Source organism: Schistocerca cancellata, chromosome 2, assembly GCF_023864275.1.
Source record: "Schistocerca cancellata isolate TAMUIC-IGC-003103 chromosome 2, iqSchCanc2.1, whole genome shotgun sequence".
Classification (NCBI taxonomy): Eukaryota; Metazoa; Arthropoda; class Insecta; order Orthoptera; family Acrididae; genus Schistocerca; species Schistocerca cancellata.
In genome coordinates this window covers 872090158-872110326 of record NC_064627.1, presented here as the reverse complement: position 1 = coordinate 872110326, position 20169 = coordinate 872090158, and the positions used below count along the sequence as shown (strand labels likewise).

Genomic DNA, 20169 nt, shown 5'->3' with positions numbered 1-20169 from the left:
GTAAACAACAGCTGATATTATGACCTTCATAGAAATAACTTTTTGAGGCAGTACATTCCTGTGGGCTTTGAACAGTTGTTTTGTTGCTTCATTAACCTGCCATTCTTCTCTTGAGACCAGCATTTGCTGCATGTTATGGGCTGTTTGTTACTCTTATAGGGTGGTTTGATTAAGCTATCATCAGTAGTCTATTTAGTGCAAGCCTCTACATCTCTCTGTCACCACTGCAACCTATATCCATTTCAAACTGATTACTGTTGTGAAGCCTTGATCTCTATGGGGGATGCTGTCCACTTATCCATTCAGATGCTTCCAGTGATTTTATCTGCTCTGACTACTGCAGGGCACAGATGACAGATGATCTTCATTTAATGATGAAGTTCAACAAGCTGTTTTCAGATACATCACAGTGAGTCTTTTTGTACTTATGTATTTGAGAATTACTTTTGAAAAGTATTCAGCTTGGTATATAAAAAACAAAATTTGAAAGACAACAGATTTATTCCAATGACTTTCCAATTTTTTATCATTCTCAGAAAGATAATATTTGTCCAACTGTGCAGAATAAGCATCTATCTCACTTTTAACATCACCACTTGATGTGAATCTGCATTCATTTGATCATTCCTGAACAGTTCAAGTACAAAAATTAATCACAGGAAGCCAAATTTAGATCATAAAGTACATCATCATGGATTTTTATTGCAACCTCATTGGTCATACTGATTTTTGTATATCCTGACAGCTTATTGTCTTTAAGATAAGGCCACACATTCAATTCTGCACTGTCCAAAACTGAAAGAAAGAGAATCACTTGATATTGGCTCTAACTCCTTTTTTTATGTGCATTGGGGAAAAAATCCTTAAAACAAAGTACGTTCTTTATCACAAGAAGTAAATGTTTATACATATCAGTAATGTCACTAAATGTTAGCTAAAAATTAGTACTTTTCAAAATCTAGTAGTGTGGACACATTCATGCTCTTTATAAGCTGAAGAATGTGTAGGACATCCTGCTATTGTTATAGATATTTCTGAATAACCTGAATATTGTGTAAATATAAATTACACAGCAACCAAGGTTAAGCCAGTGGATTACTCCTTAATAGCAATGCCAGTTCAAGGTTTTTAGGGCTTCCCTAAACTGAAAAGAATACAGTGATATCCTTTTTGCCCTCATTGCTTGTTTCCTTCCTTATTTTTTGTAAATATTAACTGAAGTTTTAATATTGTGACAGGTGGTGGTGTCTTGCTTGTTGGATCATTTTGCAGTGGAAAACTTATTTCAGTAATCTTTCTGTGAAATAAGCATACCAATTTTTTGTCATCTAAGCAGAAGACACCAATTTAGATATGTGACAGTCCCTGCAGATGCAGTATTTGTTGCAAGAATTTAGAACACAGAATGCAGAAATTGCTGGGTAGAAGATATAGTGTAAAACACAGGTGTATAAATAAATGGAGTTAAACTTGAGTGATTGGTCAAAACTCAGTATATAGATAAATCAGTAAATTATAAAGAAAATATACAATATATTTTGAAGTTTGTGCTTACCAGCTCTAAGGAACGAAGCAAATCATGCAGGAGAGTCTCTCTGCAGTCATGCTGTTGTGTGAGCAAAGTCATTCACCAGAAAAGGAGATCTTGCACCTCTACTTCTTCACCTTAATTAAACAATATTTAAATGGTAGGTAATTCATACAATAATAATAATAATAATAAGCCATACATTTACCATAATTACAGCAACAAGATGTAACATGAAACACTTTATTTCAAAGAAATGATTTGGACAAGTTTTTTTGTAACCGTTAAGAATGATTAATGCCAATGCCTTGCCACAGTGGTAACACTGGTTCCCGTCAGATCACCGAAGTTAAGCGCTGTCAGGCTGGGCTATCACTTGGATGATTGATCGTCTGGTCTGCCGAGCACTGTTGGCAAGCAGGGTGCATCAAGCCCTTGTGAGGCAAACTGAGGAGCTGCTTGATTGAGAAGTAGTGGCTCCAGTCTGACATATGGTCGGGAGAGCGGTGTGCTGACCACATGCCCCTCCATATCAACCTCCGGTGATGCCTGCGGACTGTGGATGACACGGTGGCCTGTCAGTACCGTTGGGCCTTCATGGCCTGTTTGGGAGGAGTTTAGTTTAGTTTTTTTTAGGAATGATTAATAATTGAAAGTGTTCCTTCTCTATGTTGAACTTAATGTTACAATGTGAATACAAAAAACTTGTAGGCACACTATGCATGTGAAGAAGAACTGTACCATTGTGTTGTTGAGGCCTTAAATTGTCATGCAGCCGACATATGCACAGTCTAATGAACTGTACTTCTGTTAATAGAATTCGTCCATTGGAATATAATTTGTAATGGTTGCTTTAATATATTCTCTGAAAGACAAATAGCCTCATCACGTAAGGCAATCCTTGCATCAATCTGGACAAAGAAAGTTTTTCCAAACTGTCACATGGTACTGATAAATTAGAACATAGGGACAAGTGAGTAGATTGCTCTGCATTGTACTTGTTAATGCACGACATTGCGAGACTGCAATGGATAAATATTTTGCTCTTTCTTTTTTCTAAACTGTGACATTCACAGCATCTGTAACACACTGTTGAGAAAATACTAATTATTTTTCAGGGCCAACATGTTGTAAATAAAGCAAACATCCTCTTCACTGTCATTTCAACCAGTGCTTTATTTCATATTCATTTGTTGCACGATTTGACAAAATTCATTTAGGAAGTAACATCTGCATTACATGTTGTTGCATTAGAGAGACAATTGTGATTGCCTTCGTACCAGTCTTAATTGTTGTTTTTGTACAAATTTTGTGTTATTTTCTTCCTTATTCTACTTTCAGCCTTAAATATGTGTATTTGAAGCTTTATGAAGTCAGCTTATACCAACCCTTTGGAAGTTGTTTTCTTTGGTCCAAATACCACATTTTTCTGTTTGTGATCAACTTTACGGCCTTTTTTGTTTTTATTTTCTGTTGGAGTAATTCAAAAGGATGGTAACCTTATATGCAGGTACAGAAAGGATCTTGGATTCTTAAGACTGAAGTTTTCTTGAAAATAGTGTGCTATCTAATAGGCATTATATTTCATAATATTTATTATAGATCAGTGTTAACTATTACTCACTAACACTTAATTATAATAAATAACTAACACGGCTGCCCAGAGATTTTCAAATGGTGTTCAATTTGCTATATAATATATGCCAAGTTGTATGGACCACAACATTGTGAGTGAAGTACACCTTTTCATGTTTCACTAAAGCATGTTTCAGAATTTGTGGCACTCTTCTTTGCAGCAGGTGAGAAATGTTGTATGAGTTTCAGTAGTGTCACATATAAATTGACAGCTAAATCTGTTCTTGTGCTTGATGGAGTGTGATACTTTCAAGGTACAGATAATACTTTGCTTGTTTATTATGCGGTCAACTTAATCCTTTTCCAAAATGGCAGTTCTTGAGAAGGGTAGCTGCATGTTTGGTTCAAGGTCTTCTCAGTCTAACAAACTTTCAGGGCTGAAAAAATTAATGCATTAATACAATCACTCAGCTGTACTACTCTGGAACTATGATTTTTAAAAAGAAATTATTATAGACTTGACTTTTTCAATTTGGAAGACTGGTCAGATTTATGTGGGTTCTCCTTTTATTGCTTTGGCAGTATAGTGAAATTTGTAAAAATAGTTTGAAATGAAATCTTTTTAAGGGTATCCTAGCCTATAAATAACACAACAAGCATTCTTCAGATCTAGTGAAAGCATATTCTTAGCATTGCAGCACAGATTGTAACAATAGTGACAAGTTTACACTAATAGACTCTACTTTAACTCTGCCATACAGAAATGAGATGTCTAATATTTTTAAGACAGTTACAGCACAATGTGCAGCACAGTAAAATTTCCGAGAAGATCTGAAATTTTGAGAATGGAAACAGCTTTCAGAAATATACAATTAGTTTGCAGAAAAGCAATAGATATCCATTATGGTCTCAATAACTGATGTAGTAATGGCCAAAAATGATATGTTTTCTTATGAAAAGAACAAAGCTTATACATCATTTAAAGACAATTATTTTCCTTCTATCTGGCTTTCAGTCCTACTCAATCAGTATCTTATTTCAACGTGGAGTGTTTTCTGGTACAGTTTATTTTTTGTGTATGGCCCCCAGGGATACATCACACTTAATAAATGCACATACCATCATCATAATTTAAATACCACTCCACTTATCAGTACTGTATCCTGACGTGCATATTCCACTTAGCAATAATGAGATCATCAGTCAAGTTAGGTGTGTGAGCTTTTCAATTATACTGCTGGTGCCTATCAGCTATGATTGTGAAGCATAGCCACCACAATACCACTATCTGTTGCCCAAGATGCAAAATTACAGCACAGTCCACAATACAGTGCTGGTCTTAGCCAACCTGCAAACTTACAGTGTCATTCTCAGTTTTAGGAGCTCAGAACAATTATTTAGCAGTGAAATCTAATGTGTTCTGCCTGCTGAATCTTCATTGGACCCATAAATAATCGCACACACAGACACACACACACACACACACACACACACACACACACACATACATACATACATGATTTCAATGGTAATTCAAACAGTGGATTGTGTGGTGATGTCAGTGGTCATTTGTGCGATGGCATACACCATGATTTAAATGGTCACCTGAGCAACGGATTGTGTAGTGTCTTCAGAGGTCTCTTGTGCGATAGAATATGTCAGTAGTCATGATGATCTCCTGAGTGGTTTTAGTGGTTGCTCATCCAGCGGCAGCGGGACATTTTCAGTGACGAAGTGGTCACCCCTGTGACGGATAATGTTTTGTGACCGTGTGACCATTTCTGTGACTATTTTCTTGTACCAACAGAGCTATCAATAAACGTTAACTTAGTCAGCAGTTTTGTCTTTTATGTGCCATAACATGCCAAAGTGATAATACCTGGTTGGCACAGACCAATTGCCTTGTGACTACCACCTTTCTGGCCTACCTGTGCCGTGCTCTGGCTCATGCAGTTTGACACCATCTTCCATTACAATGACTTAATGTCAGAACATACGAAACACGCTTATGTTGTCAGCCAGCTTGACCAGTGCTACACCACCAATGTTGCCAACACCATCACTGTGACACCAACCAATGAGCCACACCAGTGCCTCAAGAGGGAACTCATATGCCACCTCTCCATATCTCCAGCTTTGCGCATACATTGGCTGATTTCTGGCAACAACAGTGGTGACAGGACTCCGTTATAGCTCCTGTGCCACCTCCACAGCATGGTTGACTGCATCACAGTTCCAGACAAGCTGCTCTGTGTGCTTTAGCTGAACTCGCTGCCCAGGGTGAACTGGATGCCCAGCAAGGCACTTGCAATCCTTGTAACTCAGCAGTCACTTTTGCTGCAACAATTAGCAGCCCTTTCTGACACTATGGTCCCTCACTGCGGCCCTATGTTCTACCCCTGCGGCCCTATGTTCTACCCCAACACAACGACTACACTGAGATACAGTACAGTGGATTTGCACCCTTTGGTGCAAGTATCTGCACTTTGTACCCAGTCACCATGCCTTTGCCAGCACAACTGGGACCATCAACATGCCGAAGATTAACTTTGATTAGCAAGGTTCCCACTTTTACCCACCATGCAACCACACAATCACCAGTGGCATCTGCAAGTGAACACACATGGATGCCATGCTACTTCAAAGCACTTCTTCATCTCCGACTGGTCTTGCATGCTTTTACTTATAGACTCTGGTACCAATCTGTATGCCTGTCCACACATGTTGACTTTCTGATTCCTGGGTGTTGACCAACAATGTCATTTTGGCTGCCAGCTGCCAACAAGTTGTCCCTTGCTAACTATGCAGTTGAACCTAGGACAGCATCGCACCTCACTGCACAAATGTCACAGTGCCAATCACTGGTGCTGATCTAGTAGCACATTTTAACTCCTCCCTGACATTGCCAGCTCTCATCTCATTGACAAGGAGTTCCGCCATGTTGTGCAGAACTCTGTGCTGAAGCTCATCTGTGCCATTGACACAGGGCTGTACCAAGACCTTCTTGACCATTTCCCAGCCATCACATGCCACCTGGAGTTCTACAAGAGGTAAAGTATAGCATAGTCCATCACATCTGTACCATGCCTAGCCATCCAGTTTTCAACATACCATGTTGACTAACACCAGAGTGGCTTGCTGCAGCCAAAGCTGAATTTAAGGCTGTGCTTTGGGATAGCATCATTGACCATTCATACAAACCCTGGCCCTCTGCTCCCCACCTCACACTGAAGAAGGCTTCATCCTGCTAACTTGCTGCAACTGTCGGGCTCTGAATGCATCACACCATCCTGGACAGGTAACTGGTCCTAAACCTTCACCCCTTCTGTCATGTCCTCAGTGGTGCTTTGGTGGTGAGTCCATCGACTGCTTGAAGGCACCCATGCTGACAACACTTGCCATGGAAGACAGCCAACAGCATGCCCTTTGGCGTCTTTGAATCACTTTATGTGACATTTTGTCTCTGAAAAGCTGCACAGACATGGCAGCAATTCATCCACAGTGTACTACTTGACCTACCCTTTTCCTTTGCCTATCTCAAAGACCTGGTGTTTTCTTCTTCACCATAGCAACACTACTAACATTTGTCAACAGTGTTTCAAAAGACAAATGACTTCAGGGTTATCATTAATCCCTCCAAATTCAGCTTCATTGCCTCCAAGGTGACATTCCTGGACCACCAGATTTGTGCAGACAGTATTACTCCCCCTTCCTGAAGAAATTCAGACTATTTGTGAAACTCAGCACCCAAGAACTTTCCAAGAACTTCACTGGTTCCTCAGGATGCTTGTACCACCATTATGTCCCCTGCACAACCTTCATTCAAAAGCCACTGGTAGATGTTCTTGCTGATCCTAACACTGAGAGCAATGATCTCTTTCCTTGGATGAATCAAATAGGAATCGCCATCACTGCTGCCAAAACAGCCTTGCCACAGGGCATTTCTGTCTCACCCAGCACATGATGCCGTGCTGGCACTCGTGGTTGATGCCAGACAGCAGTCTCAAGCATAGTCTTTCAGCACCTCTTCATTGGTTCCTGACATCCGTTGGCCTTCTTTTCAAAGAAGCTCATGCCTATACAACGTAAGTGGAGTCCCTTGCCTTTTATGAGATGATCTGCTACTTTTGCCCATTACTGAAGGCTAGGAACTTTATGATATTTGCCAGCCACAAACCCCTCATATAAGCCTTCCAGCAGACAAACTGTCTCTGCCCACCAACCCAGTTCTTTGTATTGGAATATACCGCTCAGTTCAGTGCAGACATTTGGCATGTCTCAGGAATGGAAAATACTGTTACCGATCATATGTCACAAATCACTGTGATCACTGATTTTACCACACTCACTGCAGCAGAAGAGGTCAATATGGAGCTGGACCCCATGACCCAAACACTGACCTCAGATTGGAACTTGTCTCTATCCTTGGCATAGACACAATACTATTGTGTGACACCTCCATTGGCAAGCCACAAGCTTTCCTACCAGCTGCTTTCCACTGGCAGACCTTTGACAGCATCCAAGACCTGTGCATTAAGGCCACTACAATTCTTGTTACCCGTCGCTATGTGTGGCTTGGTATCTGCTCAGACTGCCACAGCTGGGTCTTGCTGTGGTGTTGCTTGTCAGCATAGTAAGGTTGGCCAGCATTTTTATGCTCCCCTTGGTGATTTCCCTTAGAATACAGGGAGGTTTACCTACATCCATATTGACACTGTCAGTCCACTCCCCACCTCACATGGCCAGCGGTTTCCCACTCCAGATCACCACAGATTGCAGAAGGTAATTTGATCCCAGCAGTTCAACAAGCTTGCCTGACTCTGTGGCACTTATCGCCACCTCATACCAACAAGCCAGCAATGGCATAATCAAGCGATAGCATCAAACTTTGAAGACTGCTCTACTTTCCCACAACACAGCATGAGATATTGTACTCCCTATTGTCCTTCTCAGCCTCTGCACCACCTTTAAGATGGACCTCAATGCCTCAGTGATGGAACTGGTCTGTGGTAAACCCCTTTGCCCCTTCAGATACCTGGAGAATTTGTCAAGTTCGCTGCTGCCACTTCTGTCTCTGATGTACCAGCCTTCCTGGATGGGCTGCACTCCGACATTGCACACATCCTTTCTCGAGCCAGCTCTCAGCATGGCACCTCACCTTCATTCATTCGTACACATTTGTCTACTGCCACACAGGTAATGGTCCGGTGTGAAGAGGTCAGGCCTGATTATCAATCTCCATACTCCAGTTCTTACATAATTGTTGGTTACCATACACTGGAGTTTGCCATCAGTGGGAATATACAGTGCCATTGGACAATGTTAAGCTGGCCACATCTTCCCACCTGAGCCTGCCCCTACACACCTCTCCAGATGGATGACCCCCCTACCACCACCACCACTGCCGCCAACACCACCGCTACCACCACCTCCCCAGTCAGCATGGCCATCGATTCAAGACGGTCCTGCTCTGGGTGATGATTGTGCTTACCGGCTCAATTTGCTTCAGTGCTCTGCTATTCCTGGGGAGGTGTCTGTGTGGTGACTACCATCCACGACAGCCAAATACAGACAGCCACAGTACTGCCATCTTTTGGCGATGGTGTGGACTTAACAGCACAGGTCGCAATGCAGGGCTGCTAATAGCCTTGGCCAATCTGCAGGCTTACAGCAGCGATCACAGCAGTGCATGACTAGTATGCGGGTGAGACAGCTAACATAAAAGCAGAAATACAGGAACCTCATGATAGAGTTTGTCAGTGCTGCATACGATTCCTACCAACTGTAGTGTAAATCTATTATGTTCACTCTGCTGAAACTTAACTGTAACAGTACATAGCTACACAGGCCTGACAGAACTTCATGGTGCTGCAGTTTCAGTGGTCGCCTGAGTGATGAGTTGTGTAGTGCCATCAGTGCTAGCCTGTGCTGTGGCAAATGCTGTGATTTCAGTGGTTGCCTTTTACTAGCTGCCATTCACCTTCCAAAATATTAAAAATACTTAATATCTCCTCGATTTGCGCCCCTCCACCCCCACCAAACTATTGTGTGGACAATGTTGGTGCTTGCTTGTGTGAGGGCCCATGTTCAGTGGCAAAGTGGTTGCACTTGCAGTGGGTAATGGTTTGTGACAGTGTGATAATTTCTTGTGAGTAGTTCCTTATACCAACAGAACTATAAATAAATATTAACTTAGTGAGCAATTCTGTTTTTTGTGCACCAGTACATGCTTGCACTATGTCCTGTGTGAACTATCCCAAAACATTGTCACTACCTTTAACCCACATATTTGTGCAGATGTCACACGATAGGGTGGTAAGTTGTTTATTGTCATTATCACAAGACATTTATCAAGAAGCAGTTGTTTATTCACAGATTTATATTACATCATTATCAATACCAATAATGTTTTGTTGAAAATAGTGTTTGATATATGACATACATCCTTACTTGAAGAATTTTTACTTCAGTAACCCTTGTTCCACACTTTCTTTGGTAACATTTGTGTATAATTCCCAGGGTGTCTGTAACATTGACCACATACCTGCAGCCAGTTCACATAAATGTTATTAAATTTAGAAGCGAAAGTAACATTTACCGCCGGCCAGTGTGGCCGAGCAGTTCTGGGCGCTTCAGTCTGGAACAGCGCGACTGCTAAGGTCGCAGGTTCGAATCCTGCCTTGGGCATGGATGTGTGTGATGTCGTTAGGTTTAAGTAGTTCTTAAGTTCTAGGGGATGTTACGTCCCATAGTGCTCAGAGCCATTTGAACCATTTTTTTTTAACATTTACCTTATTAAGTTAAATTGTATTTATAGGACACCAGTTACAAACAACAGGGAGGCAGCATTATTCAGAGGGAAAGAAATAAAAAGAAAAACATCCAATAATTATTAGTCATTTGAGTCTGGTTCTTGAAAATTGTATGAGCAACAACAGAAATGCTAAAACTGGGACCATCTGTTCAAATTATACAAAACCAAGCTGTACTGTTGGGCTTTGTTGGTAGTTTAAATTTGTGGAGAAGATTAATGTAATGTGGATGGTAGCTACTACTCTTCTGGTTACCACGTAGGGAACTGGGGGAGTCCTGGGTGAAACAATGGTTAATTTTTAAAAAATAAATAAAATGAGGTTTAAAGAGAATCAGAAACTTACTATTCTTTCGTAATGTGATGCAAGTCCCTGATCCAGAATAATTGTAAGGAAAAGACATTCCCATTTACAAAAAAGCTGTGTTTCCACGTATTATTGTACATTTTTCCTGCAATGTCAAGAACAGGTCTCTGCTTCATATGTGATATCCTAGGGGACAAATTCTTAATGATTATGATCAGTTTATATAATTGATGCTTATGTTATGATAATCCATATACCATTTGCATTTCTTACTTTTTTATTGTTGGTGAATTCCATTGCTATAGCATACAACTTTAGTAGTGGCACTGCAGAATCCTGAGTATGTGGACTGTCATAAAGTTGATTCCCATTTCCCTGGATATCTTCTGGTCCATTGTATGCTGCATTATTCTTCTCTGTCAGTTAGTTCCTTTTCCATAAATCATTCACATTATATGAAGCCCACAGAAGGAATAGCATAAAGTTTATATTTTGTATGCATAGAAATGAACTTGGAAGCCAATTGTGGCAATTATTGTAACATAAATAATTTTGTACAGCAGGTCATATAGGAAGCAAAAAAGGTGGTGTTTTAAAAGCACCGTTCTTCTATGTTGGGTGTTATTTGACAGTAGGGAAGTGGGCAGATTTTTAACCTGAGCATATATAATTAGGCCCTATCTGAATCAAAGCCAGCTTTACAGAAAAGTGATGAAAACATTTTTCCCTTCGTAGTGTTACCATTTTATGGTCTTCAAACTGCTGTACCTCATATCAATAAGTGTGTTACGAAAGTATTTTTAGTGAATTCATTTTTAATATGCCTACTTCCTAAAGAGAGCCCTGGTGGCATTGACTTGAAGCGAGAATGATAAAGAGCTTGATTATTCATATATGTCTGATTACTTTACAAATGAGTTAATGTGTTAAATTAAACAATGGAAAATCCAGGTTGCAATGTCAACTATGTTATGAAAAGAATAGATTGCTACTCACCATAAGGATGACATTTGAGTTGCAGACAGGCACAATGAAAAGACTGTTACACTCTGAGCTTTCGGCCAAATCCATCTTCGGAAAGGAAACACACACACTTTCACACAAGGAAGCACACCTCACGCACACATGACTGCTATCTTTGGCCACTCTGGTCAGAATGCAACTGCGTCAAACAGAAGCAGCAGTCCGGAGTAGAGGGGAAGAGGGAAGGATACAAGGGTACAGGTGGGGGGAGAGAAGTAAGCACTGCCTGGCAGAGCATGCAGCGACTAGATGGTGACAGGACAAGGCTGCCGGGTGCAGCGTCATGAGGCTATGGGGCGGATGTTAAGTAATTGACATTCAGCACCTAAGTGAGGAAAAAAATGAGAAAGTGTTTAAAATCATGCGTAAAGTTTGTCGGAAGTCACTAAGTACTCTCAGTGTGAAACACTGGATGAATATAGCCTGGGTAATTTGCACTCCATTTTGCAATAATATAATTTTGCAGGTACATTCAGTGATATATATATAGCTACTGCCTGCAAAATGTGTTGTGAATGGAGTTAGTAATAAAGAAGTAACAAATTAAAATGTCATGCTTGATGTAGAAGTTTTACTGCACACCATTTTAAGCAGAAGGTAGTTTTTCACACACGTAATTGTCTATGACTTCATAGCTCCTGAACTGTGTGTCATACGGTGATACAATTTTGCAGATATGTTCAGTGATATATGAGTAGATTATGGCAGCATTCTAAGTTCTTAAATTTGGTTGATAGTTAAACAATTTTTTTTTTTTGCCCTAGAAGCCATAACATAGGCAACATTCAACTGGTACCAGGTTCTGGGCTTCTAGATAGTCACTCAGTATTATAGATTCTGTGCTGTATAGAACTGTAGTTACCTCTAGGTTGAAAGAATCCCCCCCCCTTGCAAAAAAAAGTTGTTGGTTCCAGTTTAGGACTGACTATAATAGTAACACAGTTTTTTTCTGGGGGAAAAATTCATCACATTCTATATAGAATAAAAGAAAATTATATGTGGTTGACATTAGTAGCACCTTACCATCCCCTCCCCAAGTGAGGAAACAAAAAGAACTCGTTTTAATGGAGACATTTTCCTGCTTAATGAGTTGTTCTCTTGTCTCTCATTTCATTACATAAGATGCAAATCAAATTTTTAATTTGCATTATTAATGTATTAGATTTTGCTCTTTAGCCATGTGTCTTAATAGATTGCACTAATTTCTATGTTTCTGCAAATTCATGGCATACTAACTTGTCCTAGTCATTATAAAAATTTCTTATTTCAACTTGTAGGACATATAAATTCCTTTACTGATCTGTAGACTTTTGTAAGTTTAATTACATACTTTTTAATAATTTATTATGAAATTTACTTCTAGTAGTGAAAAAAATCTGTTAAGTGATACTTTTAATTTAATATTAATTCCTGGATGATTTTAAAATTTCACCAAAAGTGTTAATGATTGCACTTGCACTCTTTTATTGTTGCGTAAATTCTTACTGTATAGATCACTTTACACAGTCAGTAATCTGAAACACCTGTTTTGATCCAAAATGACTCTATTAATTTGCTTCCTCTACACTTCAACCATTAGGCATTTGCCTGTTGTGGCAATATCTGTTAACAAAAAGAAATAACATTTTTACATAATTGTTTCCTCAATCTCAATTTCACTGTTACAAAATACATCAGACAAGAATTACTCACTGAAACCATGAGTAACCATTTAGTTTCCTGCAAAAAACATAGCTTCATTGTCTCAAACTAAAATTTGCCAGCACAGGGACCTGATCTTGTAATCCCCACCACTACCTTAACCATCTTCTTTTGTTCGCTCCTCTTCTGCATTTCGCCATCTCTTTCATCTCTCCAACCTTTATTTTTCTTGTCTGTTTTATAATCCCATGGGTATACAGAAACAATTATAAACCTAAATTGTTGACGTTGATATGTTGTAGAATTATGCAACATCTTTTATGCTAAAGAATTATGACTTTCTCGGAGAACGAAAATCGCGTGTATAAAAATCATCATGGACTCCACAAACAAAACTCAGTTCACTCTGTTCCTCCTTGAGATCCAGACCAATGTAGATCACTGCACTGAGGTTGATAGGTTGATGCTGTGTTCATTGACTTCAGAAAGGCATCTGACACAGTCCCACACTGCCAATAGAGGAGGGGGGGGGGGGGGGGGGGGGGAGACAGGGAAGGACGGGGGATGAGATTATTGAGTACTGGACTGGATTCAAGACTTTCTTGCAGATAGAATTCAACATGTCACTCTTATGGAAAAAAATTGACAGATGAAAAGGTAATTTCTGGAGTACTCCAAGGAAGTGTGATAGGGTCGTTACTGCTCACAATGTATATAAATAATCTAAAAAAGCATTGGATGCTCTTTAAGGCTGTTTGTAGATGATGCGGCTGCTTATAACTAAGTAGCTGTGCCAGAAGACATTATCAATTTGCAGAATGACCTGCTGAGGAATGTGAATGCAGCAGGCTGTGGCAGTTGACCCTAAATGTAAATAAATGTAAGGTATTGTACTTACATGGGGAAAGACATCCACTATTTTACAACTGCCTATCAGTGACAAACTGCTGGAAACAATCCTATCATAAAATATCGGGGAGTAACTATCCAAAGTGACCTTAAGTAGAATGACAACATAAAACAAATAATAGGCAAAGCAAATGTCAGACTGAGGAAGAATCTTAAGGAAGTGTAACTCATCCACAAAGAAGTGGCTTATAAGGCCTTGTTTGAATGACTTTTTAATATTGTTCATCAGTATGGGATCCTTACCAGATAGGACTGATTGGAGAGATAGAGAAGATTCAGTGGAAGAGTGGTGCATTTTGTCATGGGGTCATTTACTCTGTAAAAGAGTGTTACTGAGATGCTCAACAAAGTCCATTGATGGATGTTACTAGAGAGGTGTTATGCTCCATGAAGAGGTTTACTATTGAAATTTCGAGAGAGCCCTGACAACATATTACTTCCTTCCACATACATCTTGCATAATGACCATGACAAGAAAATTCGAGAAGTCAGAGCCATTACAGATGCTTACCAACAATCATTGTCCCTGTGCGCCATTCATGAGTGGAACAGGGTAAGGGAGATCAGTTAGTGGTACCAGAAGTACCCTTTGCCACACACTGATCAGATGGCTAGTGGAATATGATGTAGATGAAGATGTAGACCATTGTTTCTGTTGTTTATTTTTTTTCTAACTGATGGCACTCTTTATGTTTGCTAGATAGTACTGTAAGCTGGACTAAAGGGTTTCAGAAAATGAATATATATTACATTTCATAGTAAACAGAGTTACTTAATTAATTTGGCAGTTATGAGACAAATTAAGACATATGAAAGGCAGTGATACTCAGGTGTTACAAAGCCACTTTTGTGTTTGGAAAGTTAACAAAAACAAACAGAAAAATTCCAGAATTAACAGAAGGATGTAGAGGTTATTTAGTGTGTCGAAACACTAAGAATTTGTATATGTACCAACCTGGTTGTAGTTTGAAGTTCCTCTTTGGCACATGCAGAATTATAGTTTCATAATCTGAAATTGCTTTTGTTGGTGATCATATAGTTCAATGACATTTGAGCAAAATTTTTCATGATTTTGCATTTTTCAAATTTGACATTGAACCTTACATTACTGTTTACACACCATCAACGCCAGGCTAGTGCTTACGTTTCTTGATAATTTCAGTGGCAACAAGTTTTGTAAACATTAATCTACCACAGATCACAATTCTTTGAACAATAGTCAGTTATGCACAGCTTGGTATGAGTCAACAATCACTTTCAAAACAGTAAAGGTACTTAAAGTGCAGACAGGCAGACACAGTTCATATGTGTATTGACTGCAAAAGTTTATAAAGATATTTAACAAATGATGTTGACTGTACACATGCTGGCGACAGATTTGTTGTGTGTAGGTCTTACTTGTGTGATTACTGGGAGCAGACTGATGATTTTTGGGTTGGGGTATTATATAAAGTCTGGTGTAATGGTATTTTGTAATCTTGATAATTACATTGCAGTTTATAAAACTGAAAGATGAAAATTTTGTAATATAGATGACTTACAGGTTCTGACAATGATTAGCTTTAACTAAAAGATAACTGGTTAGAAAAGTAACCAAAATACAACAGTAAAATAATGAAACTGGTTAGAAAAACAGCTTTACTTATGTTTTTAACCAACTGCACACAATTACTCCACTGGTGTTTACAATGTTGGTAGCATCTCTCGAACTCAACATCTGATATACCAGTAAAAGCCCTAGTTAAAGTTGTTTGGATCTCCTGTGCTGTTTAAAAATGGTGTCCTTTAGCAACTGATGTCAGTTTTGGGAATTAAAAAAATCACACAAGCCACACAATGAACTTTGACTCCAAAAATTGTCCAACAGACAATGCAGTGTGGATTGGTGCATTATCATGAAGGGCCCTTTTTTGAAACCTTTTAAGAATTGATTTGTAGTAATATTGGTTTACTGTGTGGTCTGGAGCTAACCACTCATATGCCAATGCCAATGGAAACAAAGAAACACACAAGCATACATTTCACCTTTGACTTCAACATGACCAGCTTCTTTGGTTTTGACAGTTCCTTCAAACACCATTGCGACCTCTGATGTTTTATATCAGTATCACACTGGAAAAACTAACTTTAATCACAAGTGGCAAATTGGTTCAGTAATTCTGGGTTCAGTTACACTTGCTCCAACTGATCAGCAGCCACAATACTTAGTTGACTTTTTTTTTTGTGCTGTGTGAGATTTTTGGGAACCATTTTTGGCATGAAGTTTTCTTATTCCCAGATTTCCAGTCAATTTCAAGTAAACAGTTTGGCTCAGCTAATGTTCACTCCATTTGCAATCTTTTCAGAGTTTATCTTCCATCAATTCAAACAAGTCCATTCACTCTGGCTGTATTGTCACCTGTTCATGCTGTTGACGATCACCCAATGCGTTGTTGATCTTCAGCATTGTTTCTACTTTCAGAAAACATTTTGTACCAACAAAACAAGTTTGGCCGGCCGGAGTGGCCGTGCGGTCCTAGACGCTACAGTCTGGAGCCGAGCGACCGCTACGGTCGCATGTTTGAATCCTGTCCCGGGCATGGATGTGTGTGATGTCCTTAGGTTAGTTAGGTTTAATTAGTTCTAAGTTCTAGGCGACTGATGACCTCAGAAGTTAAGTCGCATAGTGCTCAGAGCCAACAAAACACATTTGCCCTTGATAAAACCTCATATCCAAAAGCAAAAGCCTGCTGAAACTTCACATATGTTACAGCAGCATTCTCACTGAGTTTCACACATGAAGAGCTGGGACACTGCTGCACAATGTATTAAGTTGTCATTGTTGTGATGAGGAGCAAACACAGGACTTCATTCTTCAAGCCGCTACTCCTGATTGAAACATTGTAGGTGCATGCCACTTGTGGCTGTGGTGGGGAAAGGCAAACATCACACACTGCCTGCAGTAGCAGGCTGCATGGTTGCCACCCTATGGAGGAGGAAAACAGTCTCATCACTTCATTGTCACACCTCATAAAAGTTCACAGTACTATTTCATTAGCATAGGTAAAGTTGCCTTGTTTAAAATTTTGTTAATTTGTGTAAACTTTTAGATAAAGGCTTAACTGAAAAATGAAGCTTGTTATCTGGTTTAGAAAATTTAGGCCAAAAAAAACATAAAGTCAAATCCTGGAATCTAACAAGCATAATAGTGTGACTGATCTTTAATTATGAACATTTTTTAAGTTAATTAGTGTTTGAAAAATTGTAAGAGGTCACTAGAAAGAATGAAATGAGGACTTTCTAACAAGAGGTGTCAATTCTGTCAGAACTACTGATTAGCTCACACAGATTTCACCAGTACGCATTGTTTTAACTAATTTTGTTACTATTAGGGGCAGTCAAATAAAAACAAGACATGTGGAAGAAAAGTAAGTGAACTATTTATTATCTCAAAAATAATTGCCACAACTGTTAATACATTCTTCCCATTGTGAGACAAGTTCTCTTTCTGTTGGCAAGTGGGACACATTAGTTCTGTATGAGTATTTGTTATATGTTATCTGCTTGCTGCCTTCCAACGACAGCACTAAGTATTTATTCACTTGGTCCTTTCACTCTGTAGCCTCTCGCCGGCCCTTTCAGGATGAGGGTGACTTATGACAATTACAGTTGAAAAGTGGTTGTTGCAGGGGCGCATTTGGGTATTCAGTCTGATGAGCCTTGTATGGCTAATGAGTTGCCTTGTAAGTTAGCTTTGACATGTACACTTCGACCTACTGTTTATAGATACTCCTGAAGATGGAGCTGAGTCCCTGAAACCTGGTAGTGTAAAGACTTCAGTCAATAAGTAACTGTACAGTTGTATCAGATGTTTTAAACATTTGCACAAATAACAGTTGTGGATGTCTCACCAACAAAAATTTTGGTCACATTATACTTTATAAAACTTGAGGATGAAAATTTAATATTGAAGATGACTGTATGTCGCAGCAGTGATTTACTTCAACTAGAAGATAGCTAGATAGATAAATATAAAAATTTTCAGTATTATATGATTAGCACACTATATGCCTCCGCGGTGGATTATCTGTTTTTGTGTAAAGTTGCCACATTGAAAATTTTGTTATTTTATGAACCTTTTTAATTAAAGCCTTAATTGAATGATGAAGGGCATTATGTGGCTCAGGAAGAGTGGGGCAATAAAAATATAAAGTAAAATCCTGGAATATGACAAGCATAGTGGCTCAGCTGGTAAAAGTAAATTTGGGTGTGAATGCTCTTTAACTAAGAATATCTTGTAAGTTAATTAGTTTTTAGAAAATAGAAACAAGACACAAGAAAGAATGAAACGAGAACTTTCTAATGAGTGGTGTCAATTTACTCAGAACTGCTGATTACCTCACATGAATTTCACCATTATATGAGGTTCACTCAAATGAAACCTGGTCATTGCATCTACTTTTGCCTTACACGTAAGATGGCACCATGTAACTGTGGGTATGATGGCACCATCTATTGGTAGAGAGGCTGATGTGTGTGCACCATTTGATGTTGCATAGAGCCACTGTGGTTTCACAACGAAGAAAAGGTGGTTACAGAAGTTATCGTCCACTACTGAACATGCAGGTGAGTAAGCAAGAACAATGAGGAGTGGTTCAATTTTTGGCAGTGGAGGAAGTTGGAGGCTGTGGAATGTATCGACGGATGAAGGCTGTGTGTGATGAGTACGGTCTGAGTTGTTCAAGTGTTGTGTGATGGTGCAAATGATTCCTTGAGAGGCGCAAGTCACTGGAAGACGATGCTTGTCGTGGACAGGCTCATTGTGTCATCACATCCAAAGTGGTTGTGTAAGTGAATGCTTCAGTCTTGGACAACTGCAGAATCACTGTGGATGAGATCCATTGGTTACTAGGTATTAGCATGGGCACTGCCCACACCATAATGTATCAACACTTGAACTTTCAAAAAATATGTGCGCAGTGGGTTCTCCGCTATCTGACCGCTGAACAGCGCAATACTTGAATGGCACTGTCTTTGAGTCATTTGCAACATTATCATAAGGAACAATAAGGCTTTCTGTCGCATATGGTCACAGGTGACGAAATATGGTGTCAACATTTTGAACCAGAAAGCAAGCATCAGAGCAAGTAGTGGAAACATGCGACTTCCCCACCTCCAGGGAAATCAAAGGCCATGCACACCAGTTCTGGTAAGGTCATGATGTCTCCCACTGCCTGTTGAGTTCCTGGAATGGGGAACCACCATCAATGCCCAGCTTCAGAAAGCCACTTTACAGAACCTTAGACGAACCATCAAGTCATAATGCCGAGGCATGTTGTCCAATGGTGTTATCCTCCTACATGATAATGCCTGGCCACACATGGCCAATGTGGTGAGGATGATATTGCAGCAGTTTCGGTGGGAAATGTTGGAACATCCACCATACAGTTCCAAACATTCACTGTTTGACTTTCATATGTTTGGATGTCTAAAACAAGCTATTCGTGGACATCGATTCACAACGGACAATGAAGTGTGTGACTGGGTCCAGGCCTGGATTCAACAGCAGCCTGCTAGCTTCTTCAAGGATAGAATCGACCAGTTAGTGTCACAAAGTGATAAAAGTGCCAACAGTTTTGGTGACTATTTTTGAGTATGTGTACTGTGTATAACTACATTTTTGAGTTAATAAAATCATTACCGTTACTTTACACTTGTGACTAGGTTTCATTTGAATGTCCCTTATATGTTGTAATTACTTTGATTACTGATTTCTATTAATTAACATGGTTTTCAGTAAATTAAATATACCTCTATCATCAGCAGTTTGTAAATTCTGATACAATTTATGAAATTAAATGAAATACTACATAAATAAGAAATTAACCATTTTGAATATGTACTTGGCATATGCCCTACTTATAGAAGTACAATCAGCTTAAGCACTAAGAAAAAAATAATTATTAACAGGAGTATAACAACAGAAACTGGAATAGATACAACTTGCTATGTTTCAAGTGCTCTTTTAAATTATGTCCTTTCACATCGGTAGCTCCTTCATTTAATCTATTTTCTTTCTTTTCTCATTTTTTAAGGACCACAAGGAAGACAACAATGTTTCTGATAGTGTACGGAGTTTCAGTTACATAGCAGTTATCTAGCATATATTGTAACTTTTATTTCTGAACTATAATTACTTTTGAAAACATTTGTAGATTTGTATCATAGAACACCAAAATGTTGAAGGGTGTGTAAGGTTAACTGCACAAGATGTGACTCAGCAACAAAAGGAAATAAACTACTGTACCATTTTAGTATCATATGTTGTATTATTTCACACATAATCACAAATTCATAAAAGTAACAATGGACTGGTTGGACACTATAAGAGTAACT

At 39.1% G+C, this 20169-nt stretch overlaps 1 protein-coding gene across 5 annotated transcripts in view; it reads left to right on the top strand.

Annotated features, from left to right (window-relative positions):
* Positions 1-20169, top strand: part of LOC126162830 (cryptochrome-1-like) — a 183799-nt gene that overhangs the window by 130305 nt on the left and 33325 nt on the right. Inside the window, exon 10 of one of the 5 annotated variants that reach the window (XM_049919594.1) lies at positions 19869-20154. The exons of the other annotated variants lie outside the window; for them this stretch is intronic. Within the exon in view, the coding sequence (XP_049775551.1) occupies positions 19869-19897 (29 nt within the window). The 3' untranslated portion in view covers positions 19898-20154. Of the gene's footprint in view, positions 1-19868; positions 20155-20169 lie in introns of those variants that run through there. 5 annotated transcript variants of the gene reach the window in all.